At 61.7% G+C, this 13614-nt stretch overlaps 1 protein-coding gene across 8 annotated transcripts in view; it reads right to left on the bottom strand.

Moving 5' to 3' along the window:
- Window positions 1–718: 718 nt before the first annotated feature.
- Window positions 719–13614, bottom strand: part of CACNA1I (calcium voltage-gated channel subunit alpha1 I) — a 135738-nt gene continuing 122842 nt past the window's right edge. For 7 of the 8 annotated variants that reach the window (XM_042947865.1, XM_042947857.1, XM_042947863.1 and 4 more), the window contains 8 exons: window positions 11729–11807; window positions 10977–11098; window positions 10182–10520; window positions 9766–9912; window positions 9268–9390; window positions 7278–7443; window positions 5555–5754; window positions 719–4610 (listed from right to left, as the gene is read on the bottom strand). In XM_042947865.1, the coding sequence (XP_042803799.1) occupies window positions 3981–4610; window positions 5555–5754; window positions 7278–7443; window positions 9268–9390; window positions 9766–9912; window positions 10182–10520; window positions 10977–11098; window positions 11729–11807 (1806 nt within the window). In that variant the 3' untranslated portion in view covers window positions 719–3980. Of the gene's footprint in view, window positions 4611–5104; window positions 5755–7277; window positions 7444–9267; window positions 9391–9765; window positions 9913–10181; window positions 10521–10976; window positions 11099–11728; window positions 11808–13614 lie in introns of those variants that run through there. The other variant, XM_042947864.1, reaches the window with a different exon arrangement.

Below are 13614 nucleotides of genomic sequence, written 5' to 3'. Positions count from 1 at the left end.
GGCCAACAGAGCATGTCATCTCCATAGCACATACCCAAGTCAGCTGAGATTCCATGGACTTTGCCAGAATGTCAGGGAGAGAAGCTGTCATTCATCTGGGGAGGGGTAGACAGGCCCTAAGCCTGGGCTGCTGCTGGCCACTAGGGGAAGAGGGGAGCAAACGTAGAAGGAAGCTGATCCAAGAGGTGAAGAGAGGCTGTGTCCTATTAACATAGTTGGAGCCCTTGATCCAACTATACCTGAAGCTGACACCATCTCTGGGCTTTTTAGCTACTTGAACCACTAAGTCGTTTCTTCTTACTTTTTTGTTTCCTCTCCTTTTTCCTTTTCTCTCTCTCTGGCTCTTCCTTTTATGCTTAACACTCGTTCGAATTGGGTTTTTGTCCTTGCAGCCGAGAGAGTCCTAATAAGACCCATAATATGAATTCAGTTAAGTGCCAAAGGTGAGTAGATTACTCCTGCACAGGCCCGGCATCTTAGCTACGGAATCAGAGCATGAGAGCCAGGCTCTGCCTCCTCCCCAGCCCAGTAGACCTCAGCCATGGGAGGACCTTTCCATGGGGCATTTTTTCTAGGTCCCAGACACCCTAAGCCCCACAGCTTGAACATGATGGAGAAAACCTATCACGACCCCACCCGTGGGACCCCCCCAGCTCGACACCCACCCTGCTACAGAAAGAACAGCACAGGCACGTAGAAAATTTCTGAAATAGGCTTCTGGGTTTTTATTCAAAACGACACGGTGGGAGCTGCCACTTGGTTTCTCTATGCCCGGGCCATCTGGGCCAGCAGGGACCAGCGCCGTCAGCAACCAGGAGGGAAGTTCATTCACACCATAGAAACTGTACAGCGCCTGGGAGTGCGATAGTCACAGCGGCAGGGCCAGGCTGAGGGCTTCCTGGAGGAGGCGCCCTCCGCCTCCTCTCCAGGCCGCAGCTAAGCTGAGGCTCCACCAGGAACACTGATTATTGCACAAAGACAAAAAAAAAAAAAAAAAAAATACGTGTATCTGGGCTAAAGAGCGGCTTCTAAGACCCCAAGCCCTTACACAGCGCAGCAAAGAGGGCCGGAGGTGGCCCTGGACACAGAAGGCTCTAGGGGAAGGATCTGGCGGGAGGACGGGCCAATGGGCTGAAACCGTGCACGCTTCATCCTTTAGGGGACTGTCAGGCGCAAAGGCGGCCAGGGAAGGGACAGGAAGAGGGTTTGACCATGGCAGGCCACGGCCCCTTCGGGTCTTGGGTCCATCTGTGGGGGTGCCGAGGCTCCCGCCAGCCACCACTCCACAGAGCCCCGCGAGCAGATGGCTTGGGGTGCCGGCACCAAGTTCTCCGCTCTCCCCGGGGCCAGATCTGTGCGACTTAGGGTAAGTTTGTGCTTTTGTGATGAAGAGGTCGCGGGATCAGGAGGGCAGAGGGACCATCCAGCCAACCCTTAACCATTTTGGCTTGTCCCAGCCAGGCAATCGCGGCTAATCCCCTAACTCCTGTACACAGGAGCTCACAGGAACAAAGCCAAGCGCCTGGGAATAGCATCTGGAGCCCTCCGGGAAGAAACGCCGTCTCCCGTGACCCCCCCCCCCCCCCCCGGCCACCCTGGTTAACCAGGTTAACCTGGTGACACTAGGGAAGCCACTTCCCCGGTCTGTGTGTGGAAAAGCAGCACATGCGGCTCAGGGCCACCATGTGGATTAAAGAAGATGACGCCTGGGCCCAGAAACTGGACGCTGCTGACCAGCACCGGATGCCAACCCTCGAACCCCAGTCTGTCCTCCACTCGGCCTTTCCGGGCCCCACGTCCCTCTTCCAGGTTCCAGCACACGCCCGTCCAGGAACATGTGGACAGGCACGCTGTCTCCCCTCTGGCCCGATCGCTCAGGGCCAGAGCAGTGCTGGGAGGGAGGGTGAGGCAGAGCTACCTGTGACCTCTTCTGCCCTGGAGGGGCACCCCGTAACAAAACAATCAGCACGGCAAGGGAGGCGGCACGAGGCTCCTGGAGCGGGCAGCTTGGGGCGCGGGCCCGGCCTCCCCCACCAGCCGAGGAGCCGGCAGGAGCAGGTGCGGACAAGACCCCCGGGGTCTACACGCTCCCTGAGCGGGAGGGCCCGGCCGACCCCTCACCCGGGAGGCCGCCATCCTGGGAGGGGGGTTCCTTGCTTGGGCATCACCTTGGCGTCCTCACGGCGGCCCACCGTCCACGCTTCTGGGCGAGGACGGCAAAGCTGCAGAGGCTCCAGGGCTCACCCTGCGCCACCCCCCACGCCATCTCCGAAGGGAAACGCTTTACAGACCGCAAAGCTCGAGCCACCCGTTACCTCCTCCCTGGGCTGCAGCGTCCAGGCCCCAAGTGCCCAGGAGGGACCGGAGCCCATCCAGGCAGCCAACCGCCCAGTATCACTCGCCAGCCTGGCCTGAAGGCAAGTTCTTTAAGGTCAGGGTTTGGGAACGGGGCCCCCTCGGCAGGGCCCAGCAGAAGCCATTGAGGAGATCTCGCGAAGGCGAAGGGCCTGGTTATTGCTGAAGTGCCGTGTCCCCCAAACTTGCAGCCTTCCCCCTCCCCAGGACTCTGCCTGTCTGCAGACGACCTCCTCCACCACACTCCCAATGTCCTTCTTCAAAGTCGCCTTAAATCCACTCGCTTTTGAAAACTTTGCCTTGACCTAAGCAAGGTCTGTGAAATCGTGGGTCCAATGTGCTGTTTATTTCCTAATAAATACTGAAATAAATGCGTAACTCTTCAAATAAAAGAAAAAAAACACCCATCTGTGAACCCGTTTGGGAAGCACTGCTATTTGAAACTTGATCTGTAGCCTGGGAAAGTGGTCGGGACAGGGGAGTGGGGCTGGTCCTAAGGCTAGGCAGGTGCTCCCGCCCCTGCTTAGAATCTTATCAGGTCTGCTTCTCCCTGAACTCCACAGGAGGGGGGCAGAGCTGCTCAGGGGGTCAGCGGGGAGCAGGACCTCTCAGAATGACCATGACCCAAGGTCCGCCTGGAGGGTAAAAGGTAGTTAAGTAACTGTCACTGACTGTCTGAGCCCAGGGGGCCCGCAGGGCACCCTGGCCAGCACAGACCAGGCAGGTACTCTTGACCTCCAAGCATCTCATGGCCTGCTTAATACCCTTTCCCCTTCCTCTCTCCTGCAGCCTCCGTGCCTGCCCTCGGCCTTCCTGGTGGCAAAGCCATGGCAGACCCCCACCCCTGGAAGTGCCCACTGGCTGAGCCCCCTGCCCAGCCTTGGAGCTGCCCTCCACCCCCCCACCCCTGCGCTAAGAAATTACAACTATTCACCCCTGATTTTCCTAAAGAAAGACGTCTAACTGGTTGACTAAGAGTGTGCTCTGGGGCATCTACAAAAGACTGTTCACAACAACTAGACAGTCAGGAACAAGACAGACACCCCAGTACGTGGGGGGAGGATCTTAGCGGCGTTTCTTCTTTAAAGGAAAAAAAAAACGCACCCTGAATTTCACCTCTTCTTCTGGGCCTGTCTCCCCGGCCATGGGAACTTCAGAGGCCTGAGAGCCTCTCCCAAACTACTCCCAACCCAGGGGAGACACCAGAAAGCTCCGCCGTTATCACGCCAGCAGCCCCATCTGCCCTGGGGTAGGTTTGGCCTGGGTCCTAAGCATCAGGCAAAGGCCCTGTCCGGGCGCCGGCCTGCGCCCCCCAACTTTAGCACTTTCTGGAAATCATAAGCTCTCAGTAAAAAAAATAAATAAATATATATGTCTGTCTCTCTCTCTATATATGCATATATATATTATGTATATGCACGGGAAGGACCACAGCTGGGCCACGGCTGGGGCCACCACCGAGCCTCGGCTAACCCAGACCCTGCTCAAGCCCACCCTCTCGGCGGCCTGGCGCTGGCCGGCCCCTGCGCGACCCCCAGCTTGTGGCCGAAGTATTGCTGCCTGCCCCCCTGGCTCCTGAGGTAAAAGAAGGTGAGACGGGGCGTCCGGCCGGGCCCCTGCAGCCTTCATCTCTTCCTCTTGCTGGCGGCCTCCCCCGGCTGCAGCTCTCCCGGGGCGGGCGGCAGCTCGGGCCGCGAGGGGGCCGGGCCCGGCGCGTCCTTGCTGCGGTCGGCGGCCCAGGAGGGGCTCCGGGCCAGGCCGCGGGGCCGCGAGGGGGCGCGCGGGCGGCCGGGGCCGGCGGCCAGGCTGCTGGTGCTGCTGAACCTGCGGGCGGGCGTGAGCCCCGGCGGCGGGGGCGGCGGCCCGAAGAGGGACGTGAGCGACAGGCTGCTGAGGGTCTCCGAGTGCTCGCTGCCCGCGCCCCCGCCGCCCGCGCCGCCCCGGCCGCCCGCGCCCTCCTCGTCCGAGGGGTCCATGGAGTCGTGGTGGGTGCAGCCCGGGCTGGTGGAGCCTCCGCTGCTGTGGCTGCGCTGGTGCGCCCGCAGCCCGCGCAGGGTGAACAGGCCCCGGCCCCGCAGGCTGAGGCGGCGGCGGGCGGCGGGCGACAGGCCGGCCCGCGGGCCCAGTGCGGGGGCCGGGGGCCCCAGGGCGCGCCGGGGACTGTCGCTCAGGGTCAGGCTGTCCTCCAGCGTGGTCTGCAGGCTGCCGGCCGAGCTGCTGCGGCTGGCCTCCAACGACGTGTCGCTCCCCGTGGCCTGCAGGGAGGCAACAGGGGCTGGGGGCCGCGCAGTGTCCCCCAGCCCTGCCCCTCCTCCGGCGGCCTGCCCATCCCAGGGACACAGGCACGTTCAGCCCCTCCCGAGCCTCAGGAACTCCCTCCCGAATACGCCCAGGACCCCACAGCCTCTCCCCTCCACCACCCATCCGCGCTTCTGGGTGGTCCTCAAGGAGGTCACTGGCGGTGGCCTCCGACTGGGTTCCCTGCCCCACCGGGCTCCTCCGGTCCTCAGCTGGGAACCAGGGTCATTTTACTCAAATGCAATCACATCGGTCACACGGTCACGCTGTAGCCTCAGGGACCCACCCCACCCCTCTGGGACCTTCCTTCCCACCAATCTCCCCCTTGCCTGCCCCCAGTCCCTAACCCCACCCCCCAGCCCCAGCCCTTGCTGCCTGGAAATCTCTTCCCCAGACACCCACATAGCTCACCCCACACTGCCTTCCCAGAGCCTTGAAATGCTCCCCGCAGAGCCCCTTCCCGATGCAACATCCTCTCCAGCATGCATCACTCTCAAATTGACTGTGCTTTTTATGCATTTATTTTGGCTTCCCATCTCCCCTCACATACCCCTGCAACACAGAAACTAAGCAGTCCACTGTGCAGCCTCCCAGCCTAGCACACAGCCTGGCACAAAGCTGGGGTCAGCGGTGGGACCAGCGCCGTGCCCAGCTCTGCTGCTGTCATACTGTGTGAGAGGGGGCAGCTCCTGCTCCTCCCTGAGCCCTGGCACCCACAGAGCCTGTCCGCTCTGTGCCCTCTGCCTGCCCAGGAGGTGGCCCTGGCCAATGCTGTACAGGAGGTCCTGCAGGCCAGACCTCCCATCCCCCAGATCTGCCCCTCCACCTCCACCTGGACATCAAGGTCACACTCAGATGTTCCCCAGCAGGAGAGCTCCCGGAGACAGGGAGGCGCCCATACCTGCCGGAGGAGGGTGCAGTTGACATTCGGCGACCGCAGGGATGCCCAGGAGCCCTGCAGGGCAATCTTGGGGAGCGTCCCAGCGCCAGCCACCTTCTCCTGCCCTTTCTGGCTGGCAGACACAGCAGGGTGGAAGAACTCCGCAGGCATGGGCAGGAGCGGGCTGGAGGCATCCGGGGAGAAGGGAGTCGGGGGTGCAGCTGGGGAAGGAGGAGAGGAGGAAGGGGAGAAGGCTCAGGCTGGTGGGTCCCTGGACGCTGGGCTCTAGGCCCGCAGGCAGAGAGGGCTTCCTAACAAAATGACTGTGAGACCGTGGGTAAGTCTCCCTCTCTGAGAGTTGGTGTCTCCACTGCGAAACTGCTGTGACTCCTGGCACGCGCAAAAGCAAGCCTTTGGAGCCAGCGGACCCAGGCCCCAGGACCCCTGGTTTCCTTCCTCTGCGAAACAGGGACCACAGGCCTACTTGAAGGGGTGGAGAGAAGGCTGTAAGAACAAGAGCCAGCTGTGGGGCTCCCAGCCCGGGACCAGGTGCACAGCAGATGCCTGCCATGATCAGCCACCCTCTGAGGGTCTGGACACCCCATGGGGTCCAGCCAAACCTGGGGACCCCTCTGGGAGGGCGGGCAGGGTGGGCACTGCACTGGATGGGCAGAGCAGACGGAATGCTGCTGGACCTGTCTGGTCTGCTCTGCTGGGGATGGAGAGGGGCAAGGAGAGGGTGAGAGGAGGGCTGGGGCAGACCTGGGGCAGAGCCAAGATGGCTAGACAGCTTGAATGCCCCCAGCCGGAGGAGGAGGGGTTCCTATTCTATATCATCTTATTATTTAAGGAACACACAAATGAATGATTAACTAAAGGGGATGGGATTTCATTCAATCCGAATGGCTCTTGGGTCCTGTGCCCTGACTTCTGGTCCAGGAAGCCTGGGGTCTGGGGTCTTGGTACCTCAACCACCAAGGTTGGCTTTAGGGAGAGTCCTTGGAAAAGTCACTCCACCCCCAGCTCCCAGAAGGCACTCCATGCCAGGCCTTCCAGAAAAGTACTTGGGGTGGGCCCAGGGTCTTGGGAATCTCTCTTCTGCTGAGCTCCTCTCTCTGCCTTCTTCCCCAGCCAGTGCTGGGGAACCAGATTCCCATCACCCTCCAAGGGGACTACAGGTGAAGGTGAACCCGAACGATGAACAGATGAACTTGGTCCTCTCCTCGTGCCCACAGCCCAGCCAGAAGCTCAAAGCACAGACACAGGATGCTGAAGGTAGGGCCGAAGGGTACATTTCAGGACATTTTACAAAAGGGCTACTGAGGCCATGAGGCTTTCTGTTGTTCAACATCTCCTTCTGTGAGATCTGTGGGACAAACACCTCTCAATTTCAGCTCCAGAAAATCACTATGATAATTTGGCATAATTTTGGATAATTTTCCTTCTGTTTAATGAGAGCTTCGTGTGACCTGTTTCCCTTTTCACCACAGCTCCTAGGAGCTCACCATGAATCTCCTGGGCTTCTGGTGTAATTGCTAACTCACCTCTCTGTATTACTGATCTTTTGTCATGGTTACCTCAGACCTGAGAGTCCCATCTTTTATTGTCAAGTACCCATCCGGCTCTTCCTGGACTCAATATAATAGTCTGGGCAAAGACACTAAGGAAAGCAGTCAGCCAGCCCCTCTGAAGCAGTCGCAGGAGACTGGGGCCGCGGGGAGCTGGTGGGGGGCCCCACCCTCACCTCGGCCGCTCTCATGTTTCAGCCAGGACCGGACGGGGTTGGATGGGACAGTCTCCCTCTCCCACAGGAAGTTCTCAGGATCCGACGAGACGGCCGTGTTGGACAAGGGGAAGAAGCACTCGCCCCCCTCTCCTCCGTGCATGGGCTCAGGGGCATCCGGCTCACCCTACAGGAAAGGGAGGGAGACGGGTCAGGGTGGTGGAGAAGGGGACAGAGGCCGAGCCTGCCCCAGCTGCCTTTACGCCCCTGCTCCATGGCCCGATGCTCGGGCCGCTCTCACTGCCCGAGATGGCCTTCTCCTCGCCTCTTCCACCTGCCCACAATCGTCATCTTCTAAAACCCGGTGAAAGGGCCCCACTTTCAGGAAGCCCTCTCTGGTGTTCCAAGCAGGATGCGGTTTCCTGCTCCCTCACTCCTTTCTTGACCCCGAGACCCCAAGGGTCTTCCTTGTCTCTGTAGCCGAGTGCCTGGTACAGACCTGGGCCCCGTGTAGAAGTCAAGTGCAGGTTGGCGAAGGGATCGGAAGACAGGTGGAGCACTGCGGGGCCTCCCCGTGAGCACGATCTCTCGGACAGGTCCCTTCGCTTCCACATCCATAAATGACAGAGTAAACCCTCCTTCCTGGCTGTGGCGCCCGGAAGCTGCCTGGCAGTCCTTCCGGCACTCCCTAGGCCTTTCCTCAGCCCTGCAGGCAAGGTGACCCCCGCCCAGCAAGCTCCTCCAGAGCTGCCTCAGTGCCCCCTTCCAAGGCAGATGGACCCCCCCCATGACTTCCTCTAGGAGTCCAGGACAAAACCAGACTACACCCACCAAAGGCCAACCAGGCCCCAGAAATGGTGACCCTGACATCCTGTGTAGGGGAGAAGCACAGGGGTGCGGGGAGATGCAGGAAGGGGCTGGGTGGCTGTGGGGGCTGCAGGAGTTGTCAGCGGTTAGGGAGGGGAGGGAGGGCGCAGGGAGGGAGGGAACTAGAAGGTGGAGCTGATGGACGATGGCCCTGGGGACAGTGGTGCCAAGCCCAGTCTGCCCTGGGGGCCTAGGGGAAGAGCTCTCGCGGGCAGGGCCACTGCACCCCTACCTCAGGCCAGGCAGTGCCCCTCCCCCTCCACAGTTCTCTTACATCCCAGCCTCGAGGTCACAAGCCCAGCGGCAGACCCCTCCTGCCTGAGTCTGCAAGATGAACCCAGTGGCCCTTCCGGCTCTCCAGGCCTCCTCGGACCGCCGATCTCAGGGGCAGAAGCTGGGTACCGGCCCCAGGGCTGGCCTCCCTGTTCTGCCGTTGCGGCTGTGTGGGGTGCGCAAGCCGCCTCACCCCTCGGAGACCCCATTTACTCAAGTGCGAAACGGGGCCAATCCCCAATACCAAGAATCGGGAGACAAAACCTGAGTGTAAGCGTCTGACACACAGTATGCGCTTTCCTCTGGTCCCACTCCCCTCCGTTCTCTGCAGCCTTGAGCCCCTACGCCCCATGGGTTTGTCCTGCTTGGAACAACTCCCATTAAATGAATAACAAATATCCAAATAGGGGCGCCTGGGTGGCTCAGTCGGTTGAGCGTCCGACTTCGGCTCAGGTCATGATCTCCCGGTTCGTGAGTTCGAGCCCTGCGTCGGGCTCTGTGCTGACAGCTCGGAGCCCGGAGCCTGCTTCGGATTCTGTGTCTCCTCCTCTCTCTGCCCCTCCCTCACTTGTGCTCTCTCTCTCTCTCTCTGTCTCTCAAAAATAAATAAATGTAAAAAATAAATAAATAAAAATAAAAAATATCCAAAGAAACGAGCAGTGGCTGAGGCCACTGACTGCCATGACTGGGGCCCTAGCTGGGCCTGTTGCTGTGTGACTTCAGATAAATCACTCCACCTTTCTGAGTCCCACTGCCCTCATCTGACCCACCAGAGATGGGGGCCCACCACACAGCAGGGGCAGGGTAAATGGTGCACTGGGAAGCAGCAGTGTCCTGGCCGGCCAGGCAGAGGCCCCGCGGGGCCACTCACCCTGCTGTCTTTGGGGCCGAGTGGGCAGGCCGTGGGGCCCTCCAGACTCAGGTCATCACCCAGCAGGATGGAGGAGGACTTGTCTGAGTTCAGGGAGAAGGCCTCCGTCTCGGCCAGCTGCACCTGTGGGGAGGGGCGGCGGCCTCAGTGCGTCCCTGGGGCAGGGATGGGGCAGGTGCAGTCCTCCGGAAAGACACGGGCAGGTGGTTAGGGGTGCAGAGACCCGCTGAGCGTGGGCGCTATGCCACCACACTCAGGGAGCCCGATCCAGGCAGGGGGTGGGGGTCAACACGATGGCATCACAACCGGCAGCGTGCCAGGCCTGGGCTGGGCCCAAGGGCGGGCTTGTTGCCGTGGGCTGCGAATGCTGCAGCTGGCCCACTTGCCCCCAGGCCCAGTGCCCCTCGAAGCTGGCCGGCGTTGGCCAAGTGGGCCCAGGCTGTTCCCTCGGGTTGGCCCCCACCGCCAGGCGCCAGCTCCCTCCGAGGCTGCCCTCACCTCTTGCTTGTCGTGGTGACACTTCTCGCAGCCGGCCGGCGAGGAGTAGTGATGGAAGATGGAACCGGACAGGTTGTCAATGATGGTCAGCTCCCCCTCCAAGGAGTCCTTGATGATTAAAGAGACGCTGTCCAGCCACAGGTTCTCCTAGGCGGACGGGGACGGGGTGGGGACAGGCGGGATTATCGGCCGGGTCCGGGGACTGTGGGGTGGGCGAGGCTCGGCCGCCCTCCTGGTTCTCTGCGCCCGTGGCCTGGGCCCGACCCCCTCGTCACAGGGTCGCCCCTTCGGCGGGGCAGAGCAGGCCGGGGCCCAAACGACCGAGGTCTCTGCCTGAGGCCTCGGAGGCCCAGCTGCCCCTCCAGCCCCGCAGTGCCGCCCTCGGCGACCCTCGCGCCCTCTCCACCCCTGCCCACCTGGGCCGGAGAGTAGCAGCGCCGGCACAGGCGGCCCTCGGCGTCACCCCCGCCGCCCGGCCCGCCCGGGCCTCGGCCGGGCGCCCCAGGGGAGCTGGTGGGCGGCCGCGGGCTGGGACCCAGGCCGTGGGCCATCTCGAGCTCCAGCTCGGCGTCCATCTCGGCGTCCTCCTGGGCCTCCTTGTTGCTGTCGTCCAGGTGCTTCATGAGCACGGCCACCACCACGTTGATGAGCACGAACTGGGCCGTGAGCACGAAGCTGACGAAGTACAGCGGTGACACAAACTGCAGGCTGCTCAGGCAGCTGCGCTCATCGTGCGTGCAGTCCCGCAGCGTGTCCTGCGGCGGGTGAGGGCCAGTGAGGGCCGGTGAGGACCTGGGGCCCCATCCCCGCCCTCCACGAGCCCCTCCCTGCCCAGCCCAGGCCAGACTGGGGCCACAGCCAGAGAGTCTCTGCCAGGTGAGGAGCAGCTCCAGGGCCTGGACCCAGGAGGAGCGAGGCCTGCAGCCCCAGACCCGGGCTATGGGCCCCAAGTCCTGGCCTCGGGCAGAGTCGTGTCCCCTGGACGCGGAGCACCGATCCCGGAGCGGCAGTTAGGAGCTGACAGAACGCGTCCCGGGCTCATCGCCACCTCGCTGAGCTTTAGAGCCCCAGGCGGGTCCCTCTGCCTCCCTGTGCCCGGCACTCCCCTCCCGCGTGCAGTGGGGCGCTGGGCAGGCAGGGGTCCCAGGAGCGAGCGCTGTCAGGAGCCTTGCTCCCAGAACCCAGACTGGTTTCTCTCTCCCCACGGGTACCTTCATGATCCCATTCCAGTTATCGCCGGTCGAGACCTGGAAGAGTGTGAGGAAGGCCATGCCGAAGTTCTCGAAGGTGGCGTGCCGGCTCATGCCCTCGCATGGGTTCTCATCATTGCAGACTGAGAGAAGAGAGGAGGTCAGCCCTGTCTCACTGCAGAGGCCCCTGCCTGGCCCACCCTGCACCCGCGCCTCCCGGCCCCGTCTCGGAATCCCCGATCCTCGGAAGCGCGTGTGGACCGTGCCCAGCCCGCAGATGGAGAAACTGAGGCTCAGGGAGGGCTCACACAAGCTGGCACTCAGACTCCGGTGAGCCTGGCTCCCCGCCCCTTCCCCCCACTCATATATCAGGCCCTCAGAGAGAGGATGCAGGGGTGAGGGCCAGCCCCCAAGGGAGCATCGCTTTCTGAAACCAGCCCTGTGCAGGGCTGGGTCGCCATGGACTATGTTGCCCTCGGCCTGTGCCCTGCCCGCTCTGCTCTCCAAGTCAGGGGTCTGCTGCAGAGGCCTGGAGGATGCAGGTGGATCCAGGTTAGCATCTCAAAAGCTACTACCCGTCCCCGGGGGAGGGTGTAGATGGCTGAGGGTCACCTCAGGGTGGGGCATCTCCCCACCACCGAGACCCTGATGTGACGCTCTGCGGGTGTCTCAGGCCTCCCCACCCTGCCAAGGCCCTCCTCCAGGCCTGTTCTACCCCACGCCACCCCCCCCCCCCCCCCGACCAGCCCCGGTCTGCTTCCGGAGTCACTCACCCAGCTTCCCGAAGAGCTCCACGCCGAGGGCGGCGTAGATAAAGAAAAGCAGCATGAAGAGAAGGCCCAGGTTGCCCACCTGTGGGGAGAGCAGGGGGGCGGGGCCAGCCTGAGGGTCAGGCTCCAGTGCCCATGTCTGCCACCCCGCAGTGACCTCCCCGGGGGAGGCCGGGTCCCACACGGGGCACAGAATAGTAACAAAACGCTTGTGCAGCCTTTCCCGTGGGCGGCTGGTTCAAGCGCCTCGCATTCATCGGCTCGTTCACTCCACACGACCATCCGTGAGCTACGTTTTGCTCCATTCTTAAGACAGAGTTGTGCTGCGTGGTGAAGTGACTTGCCCAAGGTCACACAGCTAGTAAGTGGCAGGACTGGGATCCAAACCCAGCAGGCTGACCGCAGGCTCACAGCTGCCCCTCCACACACCTGTGTCCCCTGCCTGACTGCAGAGAGGGAGGCAGGGAAGTCTCAGCAACAGGGCTGCCTCCTCCCCGAAGCCCTCCTGGATCCCTCCAGTCTGACAGTGTGAGTGTAACCGGGGGACCCCTGTCCCTGTCCTCTGCTGGTCTGAGAAGTCCTTGAGAGCAGGGACGTGGCTGGATTAAGTCGCATCTGCCGCCTCAGGCCAGCACGGGGCCTGGCCGTGGAGAGAAGTGCACACAGGAGTCGTGCAGGATTGTGAGCCCCAGAAGCTTCCTGCAAACCCAGCCACCCCCATCCCACAGCTCCTGTGGGAACAAAACGTCCCAGATGACAAACCTATTTCAAATCTATCCATACACCGGAGACCGCCTTTAATTCGGGCAATGGTTAAGACAAGGCTTGAGCATACTCTTGCCCTGGAAATGGAATACCTCCTAGAGCCCTCAGAAGGCCTGCACGAACAGAATCAGAAGGGGGTTTGCGTCGATTGCTACAGGGTAAACACGTTAGCCACAAACTCCTATCGTTCCTCTGCTCCACAGGAGGATTTCCTTCTGAGCTGCCCTACAATCCTGCCAACTGTGTCCAACTAATTAAAAGATGCCCTATTCATTAACGGTACGAGCACCTCTTAAGCAGCTACAAAGCAAGGCACTGGGCACGGCCCTGGCCCTCGGGTCAGCCTCCCTCCCTACGCAGGCCCAGGTGAGCCGTGCTTCTGAACCAGGACGGACCTCACCTTCCCCATCAAGCCCTCCCTCCACCTCCAGCACCTCCCTGTGCTTGCACGGCTGCGGCTGCGGCTGCGGCAGCCTTCTCACTGGCCTCCCTGCCCCCAGCCTCTCCTGCAACCCACTCACCTCACGGTCAGTAGAGCAACCTTCTAAAAGGCAGCTCTGCCTGAGGCCTCCCTTGTCCAGAACCTCTCGTGATGCCCACTGCCCACAGGGTGAAGTCCAAGTTTGCTGTCCTGGCATCGAAGCCCTTTGTGACCTAGCCCTGTGGGCCCCTTCCCGGCCTAACCTTCCAACCCCAGACTCCAGCCACACAGAAATCAGATGCCATTTGCACAGTCTGTTCCCTCTGCAGGGAGAACCCTCCCTCTGCCTTTGCCTGGTAAATGCCTCTGCCCCACCCCTCAAAGCCCAGGTCACAAGTCACCTCCTCTGGGAAGCCTTCCTTGTTGCCTCCTCCCTCTGCATCGGGCGGGGCTTGGCGGGAAGTGTCATTTTCATACCACTCTATATAGAATGGAGGAGGAAAGGTGCGACGTCCATATGACAGCTAACAGATTATGGGGGATTAAGGTGCTGATGTGATTCTAATTACTGTTACGTTTCCTACTTGAAGCTGGGTCCTCCTGGGCACCTCCGCGTGCCCTGTGCAAGCTCAGGATTGCCTAGGGGTCAGGGCATCGGAAAGGCGGAGGAGGAAGGCGTAAGGAAGCCAGGGAGGCTGGGGCC

Source organism: Panthera leo, chromosome B4 (genome assembly GCF_018350215.1).
Source record: "Panthera leo isolate Ple1 chromosome B4, P.leo_Ple1_pat1.1, whole genome shotgun sequence".
Lineage (NCBI taxonomy): Eukaryota > Metazoa > Chordata > Mammalia > Carnivora > Felidae > Panthera > Panthera leo.
Note: the sequence above shows the minus strand (reverse complement) of the source record. Positions and strands in the feature narration are given on the sequence as shown.